General features: G+C 46.1%; 1 protein-coding gene across 1 annotated transcript in view; it reads left to right on the top strand.

The window, feature by feature from the left end:
* Positions 1 to 8667: 8667 nt before the first annotated feature.
* NAB2 (NGFI-A binding protein 2) overlaps positions 8668 to 23703 on the top strand; it is a 160623-nt gene continuing 145587 nt past the window's right edge. The window contains exon 1 of the mRNA XM_078688999.1: positions 8668 to 8904. Coding sequence (XP_078545125.1) covers positions 8831 to 8904 — 74 coding nt within the window. The 5' untranslated portion in view covers positions 8668 to 8830. The remainder of the gene's footprint in view (positions 8905 to 23703) is intronic.

Raw genomic sequence — 23703 nt, 5'->3', positions numbered from 1 at the left:
TTGGGGAATACCGATTGCTGGCACTACACATGCAGTCTCACTCCATGCAGGGTTGTGGATTTCTGTTTGAGAAGTTAGAGCAGATTTCAGCCCCATTTCTACTAGCTTGACAGACTTTTACACTGTCTCAGGTTTGAAGGTCAACTACAATAAATCTCCTGTTTTCCCTTTAGTGTTTACCATGCCACAACATTCGATCCTCCCCTACAGTGGTCCCCGCTACCCTACGCTCTTTGGGAATTAACATCCACCATACACATGCAGATTTACTGGAAAGTAAGCAGGGTCTTGGGCAAGTCACAAGGTTGGTGAGATCACAGGTTACCTTTGGACCTCATTACAATTTCCGTCACAGCCGGAATAGCGATGTCAAAAATGATTATGCTGTTGCAGTTCCTTTATTTTTTTGCTAATCTTCCTCTTGTATGATAAGAGGTTCTTTTTACCAGCTGGACATCCTCCAATTTGCCCTCATATGCGCCATGGGTATGCGTTGGATAAGTCTGGAAGAGATGAAATTTCCCCTGAACAAGAGAGTCTGGGGAGCCCTGACTTTTATGGATACTGCTTGGTAGCCTAGCTTCAATGGATTGCCAATTGAATAGCTGGATGCCATTTGGAAAAGACCATACTGGCCACCACTCAGATCCATGATGGTGCCCTATGTCGGCTATTGTTCCCTAGCTTGAAGCTGAATAAGAAAGGAGCTTCTCCTAATACACAATGTTCTTGACCTCTGGAAGAGAGGCTTTGGCTATTCCGACACAGCACTCCATACACACCAGCTGTGCCCCTTTGTGCCTCCTCACGGAAACTGGGACTCTGACGGCTCGAGAGCTAGTGCAGTGGGAAAGAGCAGGACTTAACACCTTGAGAGACCTGTACTAAAAAGGGATGCGCTTAGATTTTCAAGCACTGCATGAAATACACAGCCTACCATTTTAGGCCAATTCTTACAGCATGGCACGATAAGAAGATCCTTCCAAAGATTCTGGAATGTGACCCCGCAAGCACCAGCCAAAATTCACTATTACAAACATTCCACACCATAGGACAGAATGGTTACCTGGATCCTCGTAGCCATATAGGAACACACAGATATCTCCTTACAGTCTCTCCATGGCTCCTGGGACCCTATTTCTGAGTGAGCCTACAATGACAAGGAATGGGAGACGGCAATAGAGTACCAATGGAAAGTTTCTCCGATTTACATAATATTCTTCATAGGGCCTACCTCACAGCACAGAAGATTAGATGCTTATACACAGGGGAGTGCTCCTACAGTCCCAGATGTTGTCACTCCCCCGCAGATTTTAAGCATGCCATTTGGGATTATCCCAAACTCAGAGTTTTGGAATTTAGTACAAACTACACTAGCAATAGCCACCTGGAAACCATAACTTACTACTATGAAGGCCAACCTGCTAGGCAGCCGCGGTCCCAGCAGGTAACAGTGGTGGGACCGGGTAAGGGAGGATTTTGAGGGACTATGCCGAGGGAAAATTCAATAAATAAATATTTTTCCCTCTGCATCGTCCCTTGAAATACCCCCTTACACGGCCTCACCACTGTTACCTGCACGGAGCGCGGCTGAGTATATTGCCCAGACCCTGCAGTATAACAATGCATTGGAAATTCACACACCCCTTCGACAAACAGCCACCTGGAAGGGGGATGTAGTCTTCTGGGCAGAGGCTTAGAGCAGGGCACTCCATCAAGAAGAGAAACGTGGTCTCCAATGACAGCTGATCACACTCCTGTGTGACACATTGGTTCTAGGTCTGACGCAACATGCCGATGAAGGTGACAGACGCCCATTAATTTGTTCTTCAGATTCCACATAATCTTAGACATAAACTGTGAGACCCCTTCTGGGTGACTGAATACAGGCGTTCCACTGTATGACACCTTTATTTCGCAAATCGCTTCATCCCGACAGTCACAAGAAGACCCCACAGGACTCCCTGACTGACTCCCTCTTCCCCATTTGAAAACCGGAAGTGACTAAATTGGCATTCATCAGGGTCTCATCACCCAGCCAGTAGATACAATGTTCTTGCACTAAACAATGGTTCACCATAGAACTACTACGGTCCCCTTATACACGACATTTCAGGTATTAGTTATTAGGTTTTTAGGTCGAGCAGACGTAAAAAGCAGGCGAAGCCTGCTTTGTCTGCGAAGACAACTCTTGGTGGCGTGTCTGGGGGAATGTGAGACAGCGAGTGCCCACGCGCCTCGCTGTCTCAGATTACTTCTCGAGGGCGCGCACGTCGCCCTGCACATCCCCTGCCTGGCATTCACTCTCAATCACACACACATACACCCACGCAGGCACAATGCATACACACACGAAAACGGGCAGACAGACACTCGCCTACACACCACCTCCCCCCCCCCACCAACCAGTCATCGTGCTACATACACACGCATACACACACGTGCACACACACACACACACGCACACATCCCCCTCACACCCCACTCACCTGGTTCTTCTTGCGTGTCCCTCGGCAGGCAGCGGGTCATTCCGGGTAACAGGCGGGGGCTGTTCACGAAGCCGCTCCGGCTGTACACATAATGGCTCCTCGGCAAACTCGGCTCAAGGATTATCGCCCGCCCCTCCTAAAGCCGCTTTCTGAGCGTCGAGAGCATGCAGGGAAATGTAGTCCTGGCAGCCCACCGCACCCGCCCGCCTGCTGACCCACTTTCCCCTGGACTTCTTCCACCGGCATGCTTAGGGAGAAGAGGTGGTAAATTCCCAGTGAACGCTGCACACGTCACACACCCACCCTCCTCCTCCAGGGCTATTGCTCAACCTGAAAGGGGGAGTCAGAATTAGGCCTTCCCGTTCCTTGCTCGCACAACCCTGTAGCGGATTTTATCCCGTCTGCACCTGGAGTCGATCCAAATAACACTTTTTTTTTTATCTGCTTGCTGACAGTCTTGTAGTATTTAATATAATATAAGCGTGCACATGCTCTGCTTTCTAGAAAGTCAAGCATTTGCAATGCCATAGGTCTCGCATTTGTGAGACTCATCTATTAGCATTGTAATGACAATGCCTTTTATTCATGTTTTATAAACCAAAACATAGATAAAAGGCATTGTCATTTACAATGCCAATAGCTCAAACTCACATCAATGCGAGACCTATTGCATTGCAAATGCTTGTTTATTATTGTATTCATAATATTACTGCCACTCACTGGCTGATAAGAATGATGCATGTATACTACTGTTTTGTTGAATCACCTGCAAACCTGTTTTGATTAGAGTCAGGGATGTAACCACTCAATGCTTAATTGTATGTGGCTGTCCTGAACAGAATCTTATAAAAGTACAATAAAGATGTTAAAAAAAAACTTTGCAAATGTCGATGGCAAGACACACAATGGTGGATTATTGAACACCAAGGAGACACCATGGGTCAACATCGAGGAGACCAACCTTCGATGCTACTCAGCGGTGCGAAGATTGGTGTCGACGAAGTCTGTTTCTTCTGTTGCTTCTTTTTTTTAGTTTTGCTAGGAGAACATCATCAATCCTACTTTCCAGGATGGCTTAATCAGAGGAGCAAATAGATTGAACATTAAGGGGTCCATTAGGCCACCCTAGCGGTGCTGGGACCGGCCGCCAGTGGTGCGGCGGTCCCTCACCGCCAATTAGGATGCAACCGCCACCTTGGCGGTTGCATCCCGCATATTCAACATTGTGGTGGGCGGTGCTGTGAGCAGCACCCGCCACAATCTAGAAGATGCATGGCGTGCATTGGCATGCACAACGTGACAGGCACCGCGCAGTGCCTGCCACTTTGTGGATGCCAATGTTACCCCCCAAGTGCAGCCCCCAACCTCCCCAGGGGCCCACCACGAGCCCCCAAAGCGATTCCCGCATGCCTTTCCATGGTGTAGTCTCCGCCATGGAAAGACATAACACCACCCACATCATAATATGGATGGTGGAGCCTGCAAGGCACTGCCACCATATTATGGTCCTTTTCCGCCTGGTAGGCAATCGTGACAATTGCCTACCGGCAGAAAAGCTGCGGCCGGTCTTTCCGTCCGCCGCGGTACCCCCCGCCATGCTAATGTGGCGGGGGTAAAAGGCCATCTGGCGGGGTGTTTTAGTGGGCGGATCGCCAAAGCCGGTCGGGCGGTGGAGATCCGCCCACCATGCTAATGGGCCCCATGGTATCCGACTCCTCAGGCATTTCTTTCAGTTATAATGTAGATTATTCATCCAAGGGTTTCTCCAAGACACAAGTTGCCTAAGATACCTGTGTTTTCTGATCTGGCAGATGAGACATTTCTCACTCCAGCAACAATAAAAGCTACAACACCCAGGCCTCTTAAAACCTCTGCACTCTCCAAACAGGATCCACTTTATTTGTGACAAGGTCCTAAACCAGATTATGTCATAGTATCAGCTGTGAACAAGAGACATGCTACAGTCCCTGAGACTTCAGACCCGCCAGAAAAGAGAGTAAAAGACTTGATGAAGTGGGAAGAAAATTCTTAGGCTCTAAAATGCATCAGCTCTTTTGGGGAGATAAGATAGAGCAGTGTGGAATCTCTATCTTCCTTTGCCAATGAACTCCCAAAAGATAGAAAACAAGGTATTACAAAAAGGTCAAACGGTTTACCTGTCAGTGCAGAAATTGAATCTGCAAATCTTGCTGTAACACAGTTTAGAATATGGCATCAAACTCATAAGATCCTCGTGGCTTAGACTATAATGTCTTCAGCCAGATACTCTTTTAAAGAGAATTAATCTTCTCTTCCCCGGACCAGTTTTATTTGGGCGTCACACTGATGACGAGATGAAACAGATGAAGGAGGAGGCAGAAACCCTGAAGGCCGTAGGGTTAGAAGAGAAGAAGAAATTTTACGATTCCCAACCCATTCACAATATTGATGTAGAGATAAAAGATTTCCCTCAGACAGTGAGTTTTAACCTCTCAATGGTCTTTCTACTCTTGTAATGATTGTTTCAGGTGCAGATCGAAGTAGAGCTGTGGGTGAGGTCTCTGAAATGACAGTAAAAGGAGATATGCTCTGGCCAGTTGTTTGAATATTGAATATTTTTCATATAGGAAAGAGCTTTGGAAGCTTGCTTTACCTGGAAGTTCAACTGCCCATAATCTATCTGGCTATCTCAGAATTAATTTAGCTGCAGTTCACCTAACAATATTTTCAATTTTAAAATTCCACTGTCTTTATGTATTTTAGAAAAGTGTTGGTGCTCTTTCCAGATAACTGCTTTCAGGGATCCATCTTGGGGCTTTCACAAACTGTACCAGTGCACGATGAATTGGGCATCTCCAGACATGGAAAGATTAACTACACCAAACTCCAACAGGCGCATGGGCGTCCGCAGGGGGGTGGGGGGTAAGGTGGGTGCTTGCCCCCCCCTGGATCCAGGCCTGGTTCTAGAGGAGGGACCCACGTACCTTGGCCGACTTTCCTGCTGGGGCAACACCTGAAAGGCTGCTACAGCCCGAGTGTGACTCTCAGCAGGTCACAGAGTCAGCCGTTCCTCATGGGCAGAATGACAAAGGGCCGACAGAGGAGACACAGCATGGTGCATCTCCCCCCATCCCAGGCCTTAGGAGATGATGTTGAGTCCTTGTGGAGCTGCTAAAACACAAGTCAACAGCAGATGACCAAGGTTGAGCACATCCTTGTGGAGCTGCTGTTTCTTTCGAGCGGCACAATTAACAACTCCTAGGCAGGGGACGTGAGCTTTAGTCCCTCACAGCAGGACACAACGATCAGTTAAAAAGCTATGGGGCGCGGGTGGGGGCATTTGGGGAGCAGGGTTAGTGCCAACATTTGTAGTTTAAAAACTGTGAAGTGACAGACCGGATTCAAATTGAAAGTCTCTTTCGTATAAAATTCCATCCGTTTGTGCAATGGGGTGAGTGCTGTATACAACTAAGAGTGAAAAAACTCTAGAAAAAAACTAAGGACTGAAAGAACAATATGACAAAAATTGGAATAAAAAAGGGAAAATTCGATTTTGACAATGTTGTAGTGAAAAAATTAACCCTCCATGTTGAGACAAAGGGAGGTGTGAGAGCAGAGGAGAGATAAGGAGAGATAAAGAGAGAGACAGAGCCAAAAGGAAAAACAAGCATTTGCAATGCAATAGGTCTCGCATTAAATAAGTTTGACCTATTGGCATTGCTAAACATTGCAACACCAATTGCAACAAAAGTCTATAAATTGTAGGACAAATTTTTTTTAATTTTTTTGTAGCAATGGTAGCATGCTGCGCTTTAGATGAATATATTTAAAAGTAAAGTGCGCCATACTGCGATTGCTACAATAGTTAATTGTGGATACGTTAACAATTGATGTGTGCACTGATGGCTGGCGGTGTGTGTGCTTGTAAAAATTGTGCACTGATGGCTGGTGGTGTGTGTGCCTGGTGGAAGAGTGCACTGCCGGCTGGTGGTTTGTGTGCCTGGTGGAAGCATGCACTGACGTCTGGTGGTGTGAGCCTGGTGGCAGTGTGCACTGACGGCTGGTGGTGTTTGAGCCCAGTGAAAGAGTGCACTGACGTCTGGTGGTGTGTGCTGGTGAAAGCTTGCACTGGCAGCTGGTGGTGTTTGTGCCAGGTGAAAGCGTGCACTGATGACTGATGGTGTCTGTGCCTGGTGAAAGTGTGCACTGACGGTGTGGTTGTGTGTGTGGTTGTGTGTATGGGTGTGGTTAGGTGTGTGTGGTTGTGTGTTTGGGTGTGTGTGGTTATATGTATGGCTGTGGTTAGGTGTGTATGTGGTTGTGTGTGGTTGTTTGTGGATGTGTGTGGTTGTGTGTGTGTGGTGTGGGTGGTTGCGTGTGTGTGGTTGTGTGTATGGGTCAGAGACAGAGGGACGGAGAGGGAGACAGAGGGAGGGAGACAGAGGGAGAGAGAGGGAGGGAGACAGAGGGAGAGAGAGGGAGGGAGAGAGAGGGAGGGAGACAGAGAGAGAGAGGGAGACGGACAGAGTGAGTGAGACAGAGGAAGAGAGAGAGAGGGAGATGGAGAGGGAGGGACACAGAGAGAGAGAGGGAGGGAGACAGAGACAGATAGAGACAGACAGAGAGACGGAGAGGGAGACAGAGGGAGGGAAACAGGGACAGATAGAGACAGGTACAGACAGATAGAGGCAGAGACAGAGACAGACAGATAGAGGCAGAGACCAAGACAGACAGAGAGCCAGAGAGGGAGACAGAGGGAGAGAGAGAGAGGGAGGGAGACAGAGGGAGGGAGACTAAGAGAGAGAGAGAGAGAGGGAGGGAGAGAGATAGAGAGAGAGAGAGACAGAGGGAGGGAGAGGGAGACAGAGGGAGGCAGAGGGAGGGAGACAGACAGAGGGAGACAGACAGAGGGTGACAAAGGGCGACAGACAGAGGGCGGCAGACAGAGAGAGACAGACAGAGGGAGACAGACAGAGGGAGGGAGACAGAGTAGGAAACAGAGGGAGGAAGACAGAGGGAGAGGGAGGGAGACAGAGATAGAGGGAGAGAGAGAGAGAGAGAGAGAGAGAGAGAGAGAGAGAGAGAGAGAGAGAGAGAGGAGAGGGAGAGGGAGAGGGAGAGGGAGAGGGAGAGGGAGAGGGAGAGGGAGAGAGAGAGAGAGAGGAGAGAGAGAAAGAAAGAAAGAAAGAAAGAAAGATGTGTGTATGCCGGGTCTGGTGACTCAGTGGACGAAGGCGTCCGCTGCAGGGGCATGTGTTCAACCTCATGGTCACAGTTTTTTTGTTGCTCTAGCCTCACCCCCTCCTCCAATGACCCCGCCCCCCACCGGTGCGGCCCTCAGCCACAAACCACACTGTGAATTTGGCCCCCCGAGAGAAAGTTTGTGAGTACCCATGCTCAAGAACCACATCAACCTGATTTAGAATGTTTTTGATTTTTTCCGCCCATTTTTAGTTTTCCCCTCTGTTTTATTGTAGTTGCCAGGTCGTCTGCTGTGTCGCCTCACAAGATTTTTCTCTTCCCCCTATAGGTTTCTTTGTTTATTTAAGCACTTTGTCTTATTAGATTTTTTTTAATGTATTTAATACTTGTGCTCAATCATGTCGGAGGATGGTGATGAAGTTAAAATGTTGCCCCCCCCCCCTGGAAACATTTCTGCGGATGCCCATGAACAGGCGTACTCTTAGGCAGGCCAAAAATCTTCTGAATTGCCTATTTGCACCAGGCCAGGAAGGAGCTTTCAACCCCAAGATAGGGCACCGTAAAGCTTTTAAAAACAGGCAACTCACAACTCACTCCCTCTGGTAGGTCTATGCAGCCAGTTGCTTATTGACCACAGTTAGTGCTGCAATAGCTGTGCTCGAGATCGTATGGCTTTCAATTGTTTATTGCACATGAGTTTTGAATCAACACTAATTCCAAGATTAAGGCAAATGTATTTCATCCTAACCTTTTGGTCAACCAGGTGTCACGCAAAATTAGGTTTTACAGGATATATATATATATATGTATATATTTCTTTTCCAGTTCGTTTGGTCGCACTTCTAGCGTCCCACACTCTCTGCTTTGCTCTCGTCCTCCCACGGGTCTGCCTAGGTCCGCAGATTACAACTCCCCTCGCTGTCCTCGGAGTAAGAACTCCGTTCCTCCCACACCGGCCTCCTACACAAGCTGCCAGCCATCGCCGCGATTACGCTGCAAAGAGGCTGTGTGGGTGGAAAGCAGCGCAGCCCAGTCGGAGAGCAGGCGAGAGCTCAGGCAGAGCGGGAGAGAGCCGGGGGCCCGTCAGACGGTGGCTGTCTACGCGAGAGAGCCCCGGAAAGTGAGCCCCGACAGTCGGCACGCCAGTGACTCGGAGCCTCATGCAGAAGACATCGTCCCACACTTCTGGCAGGGCAGGCGGCACGGAGGACTGCAAGCAGGCGGCAAAATCAAGGCGAGTCCGGGGCTGGGCGGGCTGGCGGGCAGGGACCTGTGCTGAGGGTACTGCATGGCCCTGACGGATGGTACTAAGCATCAGAGTGCGGCCATAGCTGATGGGGATTTGTTTGATTGGAAGGAAAGGCATCCACACTCCGTGGACGCATAGTCCGTCACCTTCCCGCCCAGCTAAATGACCTTGATTTCCCCCCCAATAACTCTAGGAAGCCGGTACACCCTGCCATAAAGTTCCCACGCACTTACTTCCGCAACATCACCATCTTACACTGTCGGTCGTATGAACTGAGGGCTGCGGTAACAAAGGGGTGTTTTAGAAGCGTCCGTGAGGAGCGAGGCGTGTCTGAATAGCAAATAACTGAGCACGTGGGTGGCATTGCAGGAGGGGGGACATTTTTTTTACTGCCTCATACCACTTACAAGGTGCCAAAGCGCCCCCGGGTGGTCGAGTTAAAGGCTGCTTCGCTTCCCTGATGGGTTCAGGGGCGTCGATGTAGAGGGAGACCCTCTCTCTGTACCTTCCTTCTCCAGGCCTTTTCACAGGCCAAGCATGCCACCGCGATGAACTGTGTTTAGGAATAACAAACTCGAAATATACCCTTTCAGAAGTTAAAATGCAGACTTCTCGCTATTTCGGTGTCGTCTGCAGGCTGTGTTGGGGTGGGGCAGCGGAGTCTGATTGTATTGCCATCCGTTAAATTATCACCTGAGCCTCTGGTAAATAAATGTTTCGCAAATCAATTAGTTGCAAGAAAATGGGACACGTCATTTTTTACGAATTTTTATGAATCGATCGGTCGATTCGAACTTGGCATGAATAAGTTAAAATCATCACAAAAATCAATAATAGTGCATGGTGAATGTGACATTCTTAAAATATGTTTTGCAGAGGGCAAGTTTTCCTTGTATTCTTTTTTGGTGTACATGAGAAAAGCTGCTCCAGCAGAACTTTATGAAAAGCTTTTGAACACTTTTGGTGTCCGTTGGCAGTCAAAGATAAAGTGGGTGATATTCTCGCTCGACTTTCCAAATGAGCAAGTCACTTAGGGCCAGATGTAGGTAAATTTTATTTTACCACCTCTTAAATACCGCATCATACCGACTCGGTATTTAAGCAGTGGTAAAATAAAAGTACCGAGATGTAGGTAAATGCAGATGTGCATTTACCGATTCGGAAACAATCGGTATTTACCGATGCGGTAAATACCGACCGGTAAATGCCCATGCATTCCTATGGGCTTTGAAGCCCATAGGAATGATTGGGCATTTACCGGTCGGTATTTACCTTGACACAAGGGTGCAGGGGGTACTTTGACACCCTCTGGCACCCCCAAAAGAGGCTCGGGTGCCATGTGGCAGGCATACCTGCCCTAAGGGCAGGTCTGCCTGTCATATGGCATAGGTGTGCATGCACACATGTGCAAGCACACCAGAATCGGTATTTTACCATCAAATAGTATTTGATGGTAAAATACCGATTTTTTAATGCTTGTGGGACTCAGAAGAGTCCCACCTACATATCAATTTTCCCTATTCCGTAAACATACCGACTCGGTATTTTACATAATCGGTAAATTTACCTATCGGTAAATTTACCGAGTCTGTAAAATACAGGGCCCTACATCTCAAATTGCATTTACCGGTCGGTAACGGCCGAATTCGGCCGTTACCGACCGGTAAATGCCTACCTACATCTGGCCCTTAGTGTTCCAACTCATTTGGTTAATGCGTCTCGTGCATGAATCGATGTGCTACCTCTGACGCAGATTCTCCCATGGGAAATATTAGTTCTGTTGCAAGGTATCTACCCCCATCAGAGCCCTCACTGCCGACAAACCACCCGGCCTGTCCCTCGCATCAGCCAGGCCAGATAGCCCCATCTTTGCCTCAGACCCCGAATCCACGTGGATATTAAGTTTTCCCTCTACCCCACAGAGGGCACAAGTCAAAAAAACAGAAGTGGAGTTACTAACCTAGTTAGGCAGTATGCAAGTGACATCACGGCGTATGACACGTGCCATCACAGGAATTGATATCATATAAAGTGGCAGCACAAGCCACGACTTTACAGGAAGTGGCATCACAAGAAGTGACATCATATCTAAAGCCCTCACATATATGTTTAGCAGGTCTATCGTGTACGTTTGAGCATATTGGGAGTATAAAACACTGTGAGCTATGGAAGATGATATGTGACTTCTACACCTTTCAGTCCCCCAGTTTTATGTAACACAGCCTGTACATTCATTTACAAACGTATATAATGTATTGTACATGTAATATGCACGTGTTGATGTAAAGTGCTCTGACACCATGCATTGGGATGAGCAGGGCTATACAAGAAAAAATAGTGATACTTAAATTATTTCAATGCCTCCTCAGATGTAGTAAAGCTCTATATAATTGCAATTTGCTTTGTGTAAATACAGGGAAAGACAAACACATCTAATATTCAATGCATGCATATGTCCTAAAAATGGACTGAACAAAGTGAAAAGCTGTCTCTATTAAGTATGTGTGAAGTGCTAACAAGGTGTGAGCCTTTGTTTCCCCTCCGCTTCATTTGCATCAGGTGTGAGTCTCCTGACTGCTGCCAGCCAGGAGACTCCAACAAAAGGAGGCCTAATGACCCCTCACATTCAGCCTATGTTATGGGCCCAGCAGGAGTCTTAAATAAGGAAGCCCCGTCCCCGCCTGCACGTTGATGCTTGTTGAATATGGAAAGCAGACAATGTGCAGACGCTGCTGAAAGTATCCCAGTGTTTGTGAATTACACCTGGACGAGTTCAGCACCTTATTCAGTGGGACTCAAATTCTTGGCAGGGTGGACGGCGTACACCCTGTGAAAATAGTGGTTGGACGCCGTCCACCACCGTGTACCCCCGACTTGGCCCTGACCCACCACTGCACAGGTTCCCAGAGCTACAACCCCCCCACTTGCGGTCCTCAGCTCGATCATCTGCAAAATCCTCTGTTTATGGCTGTTGTCCAGTTGCAGAAGTGGGGCTACTTACCAAGTTAGGCAGTATGCAAGTGACATCATGGCATGTGACATAGCGCTTGACGTCACAGAGCGTGAGTTTACACGTGGCATCACAGAATGTGACCTCACAGGAAGTGACATCACAAGAAGTGACATCAGCTATGAGGGCCTGCTACGGCCTAACGGCGATGGCGGTCGACCTCTAATCTGGGGAACCAGGCTCGACACTCGGCAAAGACGTGAACATCATGTGATTCTGGGCAAATCACTTCATCTCCCCGTGCCTAACAAAAATGAATGTGTCCTCATGTAACGCAACTGGTGCTTGTGTAAAGCGCTCTAATACCCGATACCTTCGGGTCAAGTTCGTGCTGTATAAAACTCCGTAAAAAATAATAATATGTTAACAGGTCTATCATGAACATTTAAGCGCATTACAAGATTTAAGAATTAGATTTTGCACCTAGGTTGTGCCAAAAGTGGCTCAACCACGGAACAAATTCTGGGCCTCAACTCATACATTCGTTTTTTCAAAAACTCTGCCACAAAGCCATTGCAACCAATTAAGCAAAACAGGTCTACTGCCACGTTTCTCCTTGTTGCCAATGTATACACTTAAAAATATATTATGGATTTAAGGCACCTGCTGCAGAGATCTTTGTGTGCCCTGTAAATCTCAAAAAATTATAATAATAGTAGGATAACTATGGAGGTTAACACTTTTGCTGGAGATATATCTGTGTTTGGTCTAGTCCCAGAGTTTAATCAAAGTAGCATGGAAGGCTAATGTGTGTCCTGCAAAGCACATAATGTAACATGGAGATAGGTAAGTGGATTACTGATTTTCACACAAAGACCCCTTTGTTACATGCAGTTCACAAATTGTAATCCTACTACTACAACACAGTGAGCTATGAAGCACATGTGACTCCTACATCTTCACTGTCTTATGTAACTCATCCTGTACATTGATTTACACACTTACATGATTTATTGTCAGTACATAATGTGTATGTTATGTAAAGTGCTCTGACACCCTGCATTGGGATGAGAGGCACTACAAAAGAAATAAAATAGTGGTATTTTATTTGTGTAAACACTAGGACACACCAATACATCTGACATTCTTATACTGCATATCTCTTATATACAGGGACTGAACAAAGACAAAAGTATGCTTCTCTGAAGTACCTGTGAAGTAATAACAATCTGTATGACTTTGTTTCCCCTCCTTTGCATTTGCATCTAATTGTGAGGCTCCAGACTGCATCCAGCCGGGATCATACTGGAACAAAAGGAGGCCTGATGGCCCCTTAACTTTGGCCTTTATTTTTGGCCCAGTTGGAGGTGAAATGACTCCCCCCCCGCCTGCACGTTACTGCTGGGAATGGAAATCAGACAACGTGCAGGTGCTGGCGAACGTGTCCCAGTGTCTGAAAATTACACCACCGGGGCAAGTTCAGCATATTTCTGTGCAGCAGTGGCGAGTTCATTGGGGCTGAGGGGCCTCGCCCTCCCACCTTTTGCCCCTCAAGAACAGTGTCTTTCAGACTGAGCAAAGGTCAGTCTGAGAGACACTCTTCATTTTCAGGTCAAGCAGCCAGTAGTTATACATTCGCTAAATGCACAGGCTCCTCGCTGCCTGTGCTGAACTTTGCTGGGCTGAGGATGTCACAGCTCCTGTGGGCATGACCTCCTCAGCTCAGGAAAAGTCCATAAGGCCCTCCCCCTCAGTGACGAGGGGTAACGTCACTTCTTGCCTTGGAACTGGGTGCTTCAGTTTTAAGCCTTGAAGTGCCAAGGGCTGAGTGTCAATCAGTGACACTTTGTCACAGAGTAGGGTGCAGTCAGCAGTCTCACTAACACTATCCCACGCTGTGACTAGGTTGGGACTGCTGCTTTCCCTCATTGGCTGACCTTAGGTAAGGCAGCAAGCCCAAACCTCCTGGGACCTCTGAGGCTTGGGACTGTGGCCTTCCCTCATTGGCTGACCTCAGGTCATCCAAAGAGTGAAGGCAGCAGTCTCAAACCTTCCTGGGAACTCCGAAGCAGAGCTGCAGGTTAGTGTAAAAAAAAAAAATTATAATGTTCAATGCATGTATGTATGTTTGAATATTTGGTAATGGTGTTGTGAATGGATGTGTGTGTGCACAGGTGATTGCATGGGTGTGAGTGAGTGTGCTTGTGTGTCCCGCCCACCCCCCTCCCTCCTAAAATTACCACCACCACTGTTTCTGTGAAGCCCAGCTTCTTGACAGGGGGGACTGCGTCTTCCCTGTGAAAAAAGTGGCTGGATGCCGTCTACCTACATACCCCTGACTTGTGCCCTGTGTCACACCCTTCATGAGAGGGACACCTTGTGGAAGTAGAAGAGCTAGCTTTCTTGCATGAGGTTGTGGCCGCAGAAACTAGACATCTTCTAAATCTGGTAAGGCCATAAAATGTCACCTGGCTGCGGTGATGAACAGGAGCCCCGATGGGTACACTTTGAGTGCAACAAGGGTCGAATGCATGTGGAGGGGGCTGAGATACTGCACCTGTGTGTGTTCAACTGGCTGCTGCTGTGTGTAAGGGGCAGGAAGATAGTTTTCTGACTTAACTGCAGAGCCAGGAGAACAGAAAGACCCCAGCAAACATTTCACTTTGAACTCCAAAACTTTCATAAGCCAAGCTGGACTGGAAACAAAAATCAGCCCTGTTAAAAACAAATTCAAACTTGCCGCACACTGCAGGATGCCATGACTAGAATGGGGTTGTAGGGACATGGTTGGGTCATAGCGGCCCATCCTGCTCTGAACACAGACCCTGAACTTGCAAACCCCTAGGAAAATGCCAGAGCGGGAGAATGGCCAGTCTGGCCCTTTTCATATCTGAAGATTAGATCATCATAAATATATGAGTAGGCACATTTAGCACATACCAGCCTGGCTTTGATCCTCTGCGGTTACACCCCATTTAGGTTTGATATGTGTTGGTGCTTCGACCATTTATGGAGAACATATTGTATTTTTTACATATTCTAGGAGGCTTTGTTTCAGCTCCTTCAACAGTTTGCTTCTTTGCCTCAGAATACTTTAGCCACTGACTTGAGACATTGACAATAATATCCTGGATCTGCCCACAGGAGTATTTGATGTGGGGGTCGAACTAAAGTATACAAAATAGTGATGGATGGAATGCTTGAATTAATCTCAGCCACCGGTAATTAGTTGGACAGCATCTCAATCCATAGCTACTTTTGGATACAAAGCCATCTCAGTTTGGACTCAGCCATATGCAAATTAGCTGTGACCCTTCTCTAGTAAGAACAGTCCAGCTCGAATTGCCAAGCCAGGTAACCCCTGAAATGCACCCCAAACAACCCCAGACTGGTTTTGCCCTACTTTAGTTCATCAGTAGGGTGTCGCTTGAGTCCTAGGGCACATTGAGTACAGGCCCTACATCTGGTCATTCCCATCACACTTAGGGTGTCAACTACAACTCTTTGGTTGCTTGTGTTCTGGTTTAGGTTGCATCTGACCTGGTAGTTCGGCCTGGACTATTCCTTTTGAAGTATAGTCATGGCTGATTGCGTATGGCTGGGTTCACACTGATTTGTTATGGTGTACAAAATAACAATATAACGATGAACTGGGATGCGGCCCGAGTAATTACCAGTGGCTGAGATTAATTCAAGTTTTCCATCCATTACGTTTGTGTATCCTTATACCTCAATTATATTGTCTGTCATCACACATTTGATTCAGTATCTCACGCCTTCCTTGTATACACAAAGGAGCTTTTTAGGTAGCGCAAGTGCTGTCTCTTCGAGACGTCTACATGAGCCCCCTCGCGGCAATCGCACGCCAACACAACCTCAACATAATTTCCTACGCCGACGACACCCAGCTGATCCTCTCCCTGACCAACGACCCCGCAGCCGCCAGAGCCAACCTGCACGAAGGGATGAAAGATGTAGCCGAGTGGATGACGACCAGCCGCCTGAAACTGAACTCAGACAAGACGGAAGTCCTCATCCTGGGCTCCTCGCCCTCCGCCTGGGACGACTCCTGGTGGCCCCCCGCCCTGGGCACCGCACCCAAACCGACGGACCACGCACGCAACCTGGGCTTCATCCTGGACTCCTCCCTCTCCATGACCAGACAAGTCAACGCCGTCTCCTCGTCATGCTTCAACATCCTGCGCATGCTACGGAAGATCTTCTGGTGGATCCCCACCGAGACCAGGAAGACTGTCACCCAGGCCCTCGTCACCAGCCGACTGGACTACGGCAACGCCCTCTACGCCGGAACCACCGCCAAGCTCCAGAAGAGACTCCAGCGGATCCAGAACGCCTCAGCCAGACTCATCCTCGACATCCCACGAAACAGCCACATCTCCAGACATCTGAGAGACCTGCACTGGCTCCCCGTTAACAAAAGAATCACCTTCCGTCTCCTCACCCACGCACACAAAGCCCTACACGATCAAGGCCCGAGCTACCTCAACAACCGAATCAACTTCTACGCTCCCAAGCGCCACCTCAGATCAACCAGCCACGCCCTCGCCGCCGTCCCCCGCATCCGTAGAGCGACAACAGGAGGAAGGTCCTTCTCCTACCTGGCCGCCAAGACCTGGAACTCCCTCCCGACCGACCTGCGCCTGACCCAAGACCACCTCTCCTTCAGGAAGAAGCTCAAGACCTGGTTGTTCGAGCAGTAACGACACCCCCCCCCCTAGCGCCTTGAGACCCTACGGGTGAGTAGTGCGCTCTATAAATGTCTTGATTGATTGATTGATTGTTATATCTACTCTGTGGGCTTCGAACACGGCCATCATTTTTCATTTGTTCTTTTGTGTGCCGTTCGGAAATCCTTGCTTTTCTGTGGTGCATTGGTTATATTTGTCCCACTTTTTTTTTTTTTGTTCCCACTCATGGAGCCTGACCCTATTACATGCGGTTGTTCCTTTCTGGCTATTTATGTTAGTTTTGGTGCACTATTTATTTTGCTTGTTTCGGCTTGTCTTTTCAGAATGTGGTGTTTTGGGACTTTTGAATCTAAACGCGTTCAGATGAATGCATTTTCATTTTCCAACCACACATGGTATTTACATTTTTTATATCAGCATGTCTGTGCCATTTAGTTTTTTTTAGTTGGCTCTGAGAGAGCACATCGAGACACAAACCCAGTTCCTCAGTTCTAAGATCGGCAGCTCTGAATGTTATTCTACATCCTTTCTCCCAAACAACCAGCATTTTTTGCATCTCAACACATTCACCCAACTGGAGTTTAGCAAGTATTATCATAGTGATAATAAACTGTAATGTAAAAAGCATCCTCAATTCACGTCCAATACAGTTTCACTAAGTTTTTTACCTTTAAAATTTATTAGCAGTACAGGAATCTTTGCTGAAGTTTGGGTGAACAGAAAGCACATGCTTTGTGTGTTGTTTATAGTTTTTTATTTTGGGGAATGGCCAATCTTGCTGGTATTTTTTCTTTGTTTCAGCTAAGCTTTCCATTTGTAGTGGTAGCAAAGTTATTTTCAGGCCATTATGACCAACACACTCATAAAGGCATAGTTTTGATGTGAGCATGTGTTTGTGAGTCTTTCTTAAAATTTCTTTTTTACTAAAGAGAAGGTAGTGTGTATGTATGCGTGTGTAAACAAACTTTGTTTAATTATAATATTTTGGAGACGACACAGCTTTTATTTTATCAGCACGGCGCCTGCTTCACGGACGCCGCTTCATGTTTCAGATTAATAGTATTTTTAATTTAGGAGGTAGCGTGTGTGATTTTGAAGGCAGTGCAGCTTTTATTTTGTTTAATTAATTTATTTTGGAGGCCGCGCACCTTTTCTTTGATCTGAACGGCGACCGCTTCCTGGCCTTCGTGCTTCATGTTTCAGCTTGGCTGCTGCTCCAAAAGGCAGCGCGCCTAACTTTTAACTACATACATCATGGCGGTCATGGATAAGTAAAGATGCCAATCTGTGGAAGTGAATGGAGAGGTCCCTTTTCTGTTTACTGCTTCGGCTTAAGGAACGATTACTGGTGGTGTCAGGAGCTATTGTTGAGAATTCGCAGAGTTATCTGAGAGTTCTGACCCGCCACGGCAGCCTTTCTGGACGCCTCGCCTGGTCATGCTGCTTGGCTACTCTTCCTCATCAGATTGTTGAACTCCTGAGTATATCATTGTCTTTTGGTGTATGTTGTTTATAGTGTTTGTGGATCTGAACGGCGACCGCTTCCTGGCCTTCGTGCTTCATGTTTCAGCTTGGCTGCTGCTCCAAAAGGCAGCGCGCCTAACTTTTAACTACATACATCATGGCGGTCATGGATAAGTAAAGATGCCAATCTGTGGAAGTGAATGGAGAGGTCCCTTTTCTGTTTACTGCTTCGGCTTAAGGAACGATTACTGGTGGTGTCAGGAGCTATTGTTGAGAATTCGCAGAGTTATCTGAGAGTTCTGACCCGCCACGGCAGCCTTTCTGGACGCCTCGCCTGGTCATGCTGCTTGGCTACTCTTCCTCATCAGATTGTTGAACTCCTGAGTATATCATTGTCTTTTGGTGTATGTTGTTTATAGTGTTTGTGGATATTTCTGGTTTTCTAGCTCAGCGCGTGAGTATCACTCAGTCCACTTTTATGCTGTGCACCCTGGGACTTTTAGTCCTAATTATACAATAGAATAAACACATCAACTCACATTAAACAATGCTGGACTGGGTTAGCGGTTCAGACTTGGGACCTGAGTAACTTGGGCTCTTCATTTATTTAGTGCACAGTTTGTCGTTCATATCGCTTCTTAGTGACACCCCTCCAACCCATGTCCTGTGCATGCACATGCGGACGTTTCTGAAAACAGAGGTACTGTGTGCATGACCTGACGCTTTTTCCACTCATTGTGGAAATGGATTTCTGTATCTCGTAAGATTGACATATATGTAAAGTAAGCAGTGTAACAAGTTTGCCATCACAAGGCCTCTTCTTTAGTAAGTTTAACCGTGCACATGATCATATCATGTAACCGATCAATTCACGCCTGGGTCTTGAAGTCACTTTATCATCCTAACATGAAATGTAGAACAAAGCCATCTAGAAAACTAAAGGCCGTAACTGGCTCATTGTCCGGTCCGTTGGCGTGCTGCCAGGGTGTGCTTATCAGTATTACTTCTTTCCAATATAGCAGATTGTGATGATTGAGGTGCATCCACCTGCACAGTGGTATCGTTCTTATGCCCAGCTACAACTGGAGATATATTTTTAAACATGGAGACTGTGAGTCATGCCTGCTACACTACAACAGTCAAATGGTGTATTGTAAATGGACACAACTGTATCAGGCCACTGGGACTTAAGTGAAATGCTTCTCTTTAGGATTGGTATTGACAAAGACATGTCAATGTTACTAAAATTATAATTATTTCAGTCATCCTTTTCATCCATTGGTCTATTACTCTCATTCACATTTTTTGTTTCGCCCACTACATCATGATATGATGGGGGAGCCACCTTCATTGTGCGCAGCAGCATTTTTTCCTTTCACAAGGAGCACACACACATACAAATAGCTAATTTCTGTGTCAAGGACTATGTTAAGCGGGTGCACACTTATCATTAATTAATTAATCTTCCCTCCATTTCCCCACTGTCCCCTCACCCTCCCACTCTCCTGTTCTCCACCCCCTACCTCCCTTCGGTTCACCCCCTCCACCCTATTACAAAAGCCAACAGTTCACCCATAGGCGAGACCTATTGGCTATGACAATGCTTGTTTTATATTGCTTTGCACTGCAGCAGGCTTTTAGAATTACTTTTATCAACTTTTAAGTGAAAAAGCAAAACATATTGGATTTACAAATACTTTTTATTTCGCCAACCAAGATGGTTCTCTCTCGAGGTGATCTTTCTTTGCCCAGGCTGCCGCTGTGTGGAATTCGCTCTCCCCTTAGGTAAGGAATCAAAGGGTCTTAAGCTTGAAGGTTAGAAAATCGTGCTGCTGTTAACACTAGCCTACGTTGAGACACAACTCAATTTCTAAAGGTCTAAGAAGTCAGGATATTTGTATTACACATACACAATTTTCTAAAAGTTCAAAACCATACATACTGCCATTCCCTTTGCTGTGCCAGGGTGGAAGGCATGTAAAAAAAACTACTGCTTACTGGTGGGATGTGAGCTTAAATCATCCAGTTCCTGTAGATATTATGTTCTCTTCAAATCTAGTGGATTTTTGTTCTTATGTGTACTCCAAAGGTTAAAGCAAAAATAACCTTCATACTCATGTTTGATGGGAACAAACTTCAAAAGACACAGCTTTCGATTATAATTGTCTGCATTTACACTAATAGAACTTCAGATCCTAACCTTCCCATGGCCAGTGCTCTGGTTCCAGCATTCCTCTGTTGTAGCTTTGGACCTTTCCGGAGGCTGCTGTCATGGGATCATCAGCAAGGTTTATAACAAATTGACGTCTTAGTAGCGATGCTATTGAGTTTTCAAAGGTAGAAGCTGTTGCAATCAATTATGGCAACTTCAGGGGCAAATTTAGTCTTGAACACCTTTTCAAATGCTAGTACTTGTGCTTGAGAGAAAAATATAAAATAAACAGCGGATGGACAGAATGCGGACAATGCAAACATTTACCCCAGGTCCCAAGATCTGGGTTTAATCCATTGTTTTTTTGTTCACCACGCCACCATAGTTTGGACCCAGCCATATGCAGATCAGTCCTGACTTTGTTCCTCATGGGAACAGTGCAGCCCGAACTGCCAAGCCAGGTCCTCCTTGGACCGGAAAAAGCATCCTGGGACTGGTTTCTGGGCATCATCCCTCACCAGTCAGCTAGCTTGAATCTAGCGGCGCAGTGAGCACCGGACCCACGTCTGGACATACCCTTCTCACTTAGGGCGACAATAGCAAAAGAAACAATTCATGGATAGAATGCTGAACAATGCAGACATTCACCTCCAATCAAAAGATCTAGGTTTATTCCATTGTTTTTTTGTGCTCACCATTCCACTGCAGTTTGGACCCAGCCATATGCAAATCAATCTTGACCCTGTTCCTCATGGAAACAGTCCAGGCCAAACTGCCAAGCCAGGTCCTCCCTAGACCGGGAAAAGCATCCTGGGACCGGTTTCGTGGAACTACCCCTCATCAACCAATGCAAACATTCTGTCTCAGTCAGAAGATCTGGGTTTAATGCATCTTTTTTTTGCCCACCACCACGATAAAACAAAACCATAGAAAGCAGTGGGTGGGCTTTAAGCAAACTATAAGTTCTTGGTAAGTTGACAATAGGTATTTTGCAAGTAGACCGTTTGCGCGGTCCAGTAAGCCTGACCTACATAGGTATGGGACATGTGAAAGGTAGTAAGACAGACTCCATAAAAGAAGTTTCTGTCACCTGCTAAAGCATGTCTCTGTAGATTAATAAGAGGCAAAGAGGCTGGATGCTGCCTTTCCAGCTAGATTGAGGTAGCCTAATGAGTGGAAATCTTTTGTGGGTTCACATCTACATGATATATGGTGAAGGAAGTAGTTTGTCTATTGATCTGTTTATCCTAAAGGACTCCTTACATTAAAGAGAACAAATTTCCTCCTACCAACTTCAGACAGCGTCAGGTATTTGTGAAAGCTTCGCAATGTGTGTCCCCTGGATTATGCTCACAGCAAGTTCAAGTTCAAGTTCAAGTTCAAGTTCAAAAAGCTTTATTCGAAATGTAAAAACAATTCATAAAAGCGTACAGTACAATCACAATCATGAAAATTCATTCTGGTTACATTATAAAAAAAAGAGAACCAATAATAAAATCCGTATGTACAATGTTTTTAAAACAAGTGAGGTTAAGCATTCAATGGAAGCAGATAAATTAAGCGTATCAGGGGTATAACATTAATTCATCAGTAATGTACAACTTATTCAGAGGTAATGGCCCTTCTTATTTTCATTATTGCTCTTAGGTACATCATTACAGTATTAATCGTGTAGTGATCTTCCAAGGACCGCAGTTTGTTATAAGCTTCTCTCGATTTTCTTATGCCCCATTTTAACAGGAGAGGCCTTAGTATTTGTCGCCTTGGGTGTAGATATATAGTGCAGTGAATGTTGGATTGAAATGATGTCTCATCACAGGGGCAGATAAGTTTGTCCTTGGACCAATCGTTACGCCTTGGGAGAGTTATAAATCTAAAAAATGTTTCAAGTCGAAAAGATGTTAGTATTCTACGATAGAAAAAGGGTTGCTCAACAACAAGATACAGCTGGATGTTTCTATGCAATGTCACTTCATCGTGATTTATGACTGATATCTTGGCCCTTTGATTTTTCCACCTGATCGATTCAAAATGCTCAACCAAAGTTCTTTTTAGGCTGGATCTGGAAACAAAGTCCATTGTGACTGGATTAGAGAAATATTCTGGGTGACCAATGTCAGAGCAAGAGTTCTTAATGTAGGTGAGCCAAGTAATGTGTTTTACCCCACTACATAGCAAACAATCCTCTATTACAGCTCTATTCAGTATTGTGGCAGGATTGGTCCAGATGTTGTGCCACAGTAGAATTGGTGCCATCTTGATGATATCCGAGATATGTTGTATGGCGAGCTCCGCATGAAGTACGTATATTGATATACTGGGAGGCATTGCCAAAACATACCTTAAGAATTTATTCTCTATTCGTTGTATAGTTTCCACGGTCTGCGTCCCCCATAGCCCCGCGCCAATAGGTGCCAATGGAGACGCATTTAGATTTATAAATTTGAAGAAGCTCCCTAGGTGGCCTTGATCCAATCTTCTTGGCAAAGTTTAATAGTGCTCCTGTTGCTTTAGTAAATGCCAAAGCTTTCGCTTTTACTGCAGGTTTCCAATTACCTTGTCTGTCCATATGTACCCCTAAATAACAAAAAATATCTGCTAAATCAACACGTTTGTTATCCAATATTATATTACATGGTGCTCTGGTTTTCCTTGGGCCACAAGACATAGTAAAGGTCTTAGAAACATTTATAGATAGCCCCCTATTGCTCATATATTCGGAAAATGTATTTACCGCATTTTGTAGGCCTCTCTTAGTCAGTGACAGGATAGCCGCATCGTCGGCATAGAGGAGTATGGGTATGGGTTTTCCTTTAATCACTGGGTAGTGATTATAATTTTCTGTTGGCAAGGTTCCCACATCGTTTATATACAGGTTATAAAGCAGGGGTGCAAGAATGCACCCTGTCTTACCCCTCTACGGATAGGGAAAAAATTAGAGCATTCGCCTTTTTTGCCAAATCTCACACCTGCACCTGCCCCAAAATAAAGTTCTTTAAGAAAAGTTCTAATCCTGATATCTAGGCCAATGTCTTCTAAAATTTGCCACAGGGTATCATGCCTCACGCAATCAAAAGCAGAACTAAGGTCTACATATGTTACGTGTAAATGAACCTTTTTGGCATGGATATATTTTGACATAATAAGGGCGAGATTTAATCCTTGTTCGATTGTTCCCTTTCCTCTAGTAAAGCCATATTGCATTGTGGATAGAATGTCTTTTTCCTCAAGCCATTCCTGTATCCTGGTGAGGATGATCCTGCCTGCTGTTTTCATTAGGCCATCTAAAAGCGAAATAGGCCTATAGCAGGCAGGATCATTTCTATCCCCTTTTTTGTATATAGGGGCCAGGATGGCCTCTTGCCAGGTCTTAATGAAGCCTACTTTATTAGAGGAATTGAGAACATTTGTAAGGATTGGGGCCCAGAGGTCCGGAAAATTTCTAAAAACATCTATTGGGACTTTGTCCGGTCCAGGGGCTTTAGCCGCTGAACTTTCTTTTAGGGCTT

This window comes from Lissotriton helveticus, chromosome 1_1, assembly GCF_964261635.1.
Source record: "Lissotriton helveticus chromosome 1_1, aLisHel1.1, whole genome shotgun sequence".
Lineage (NCBI taxonomy): Eukaryota > Metazoa > Chordata > Amphibia > Caudata > Salamandridae > Lissotriton > Lissotriton helveticus.
This window is presented reverse-complemented; position numbering and strand designations above follow the sequence as displayed.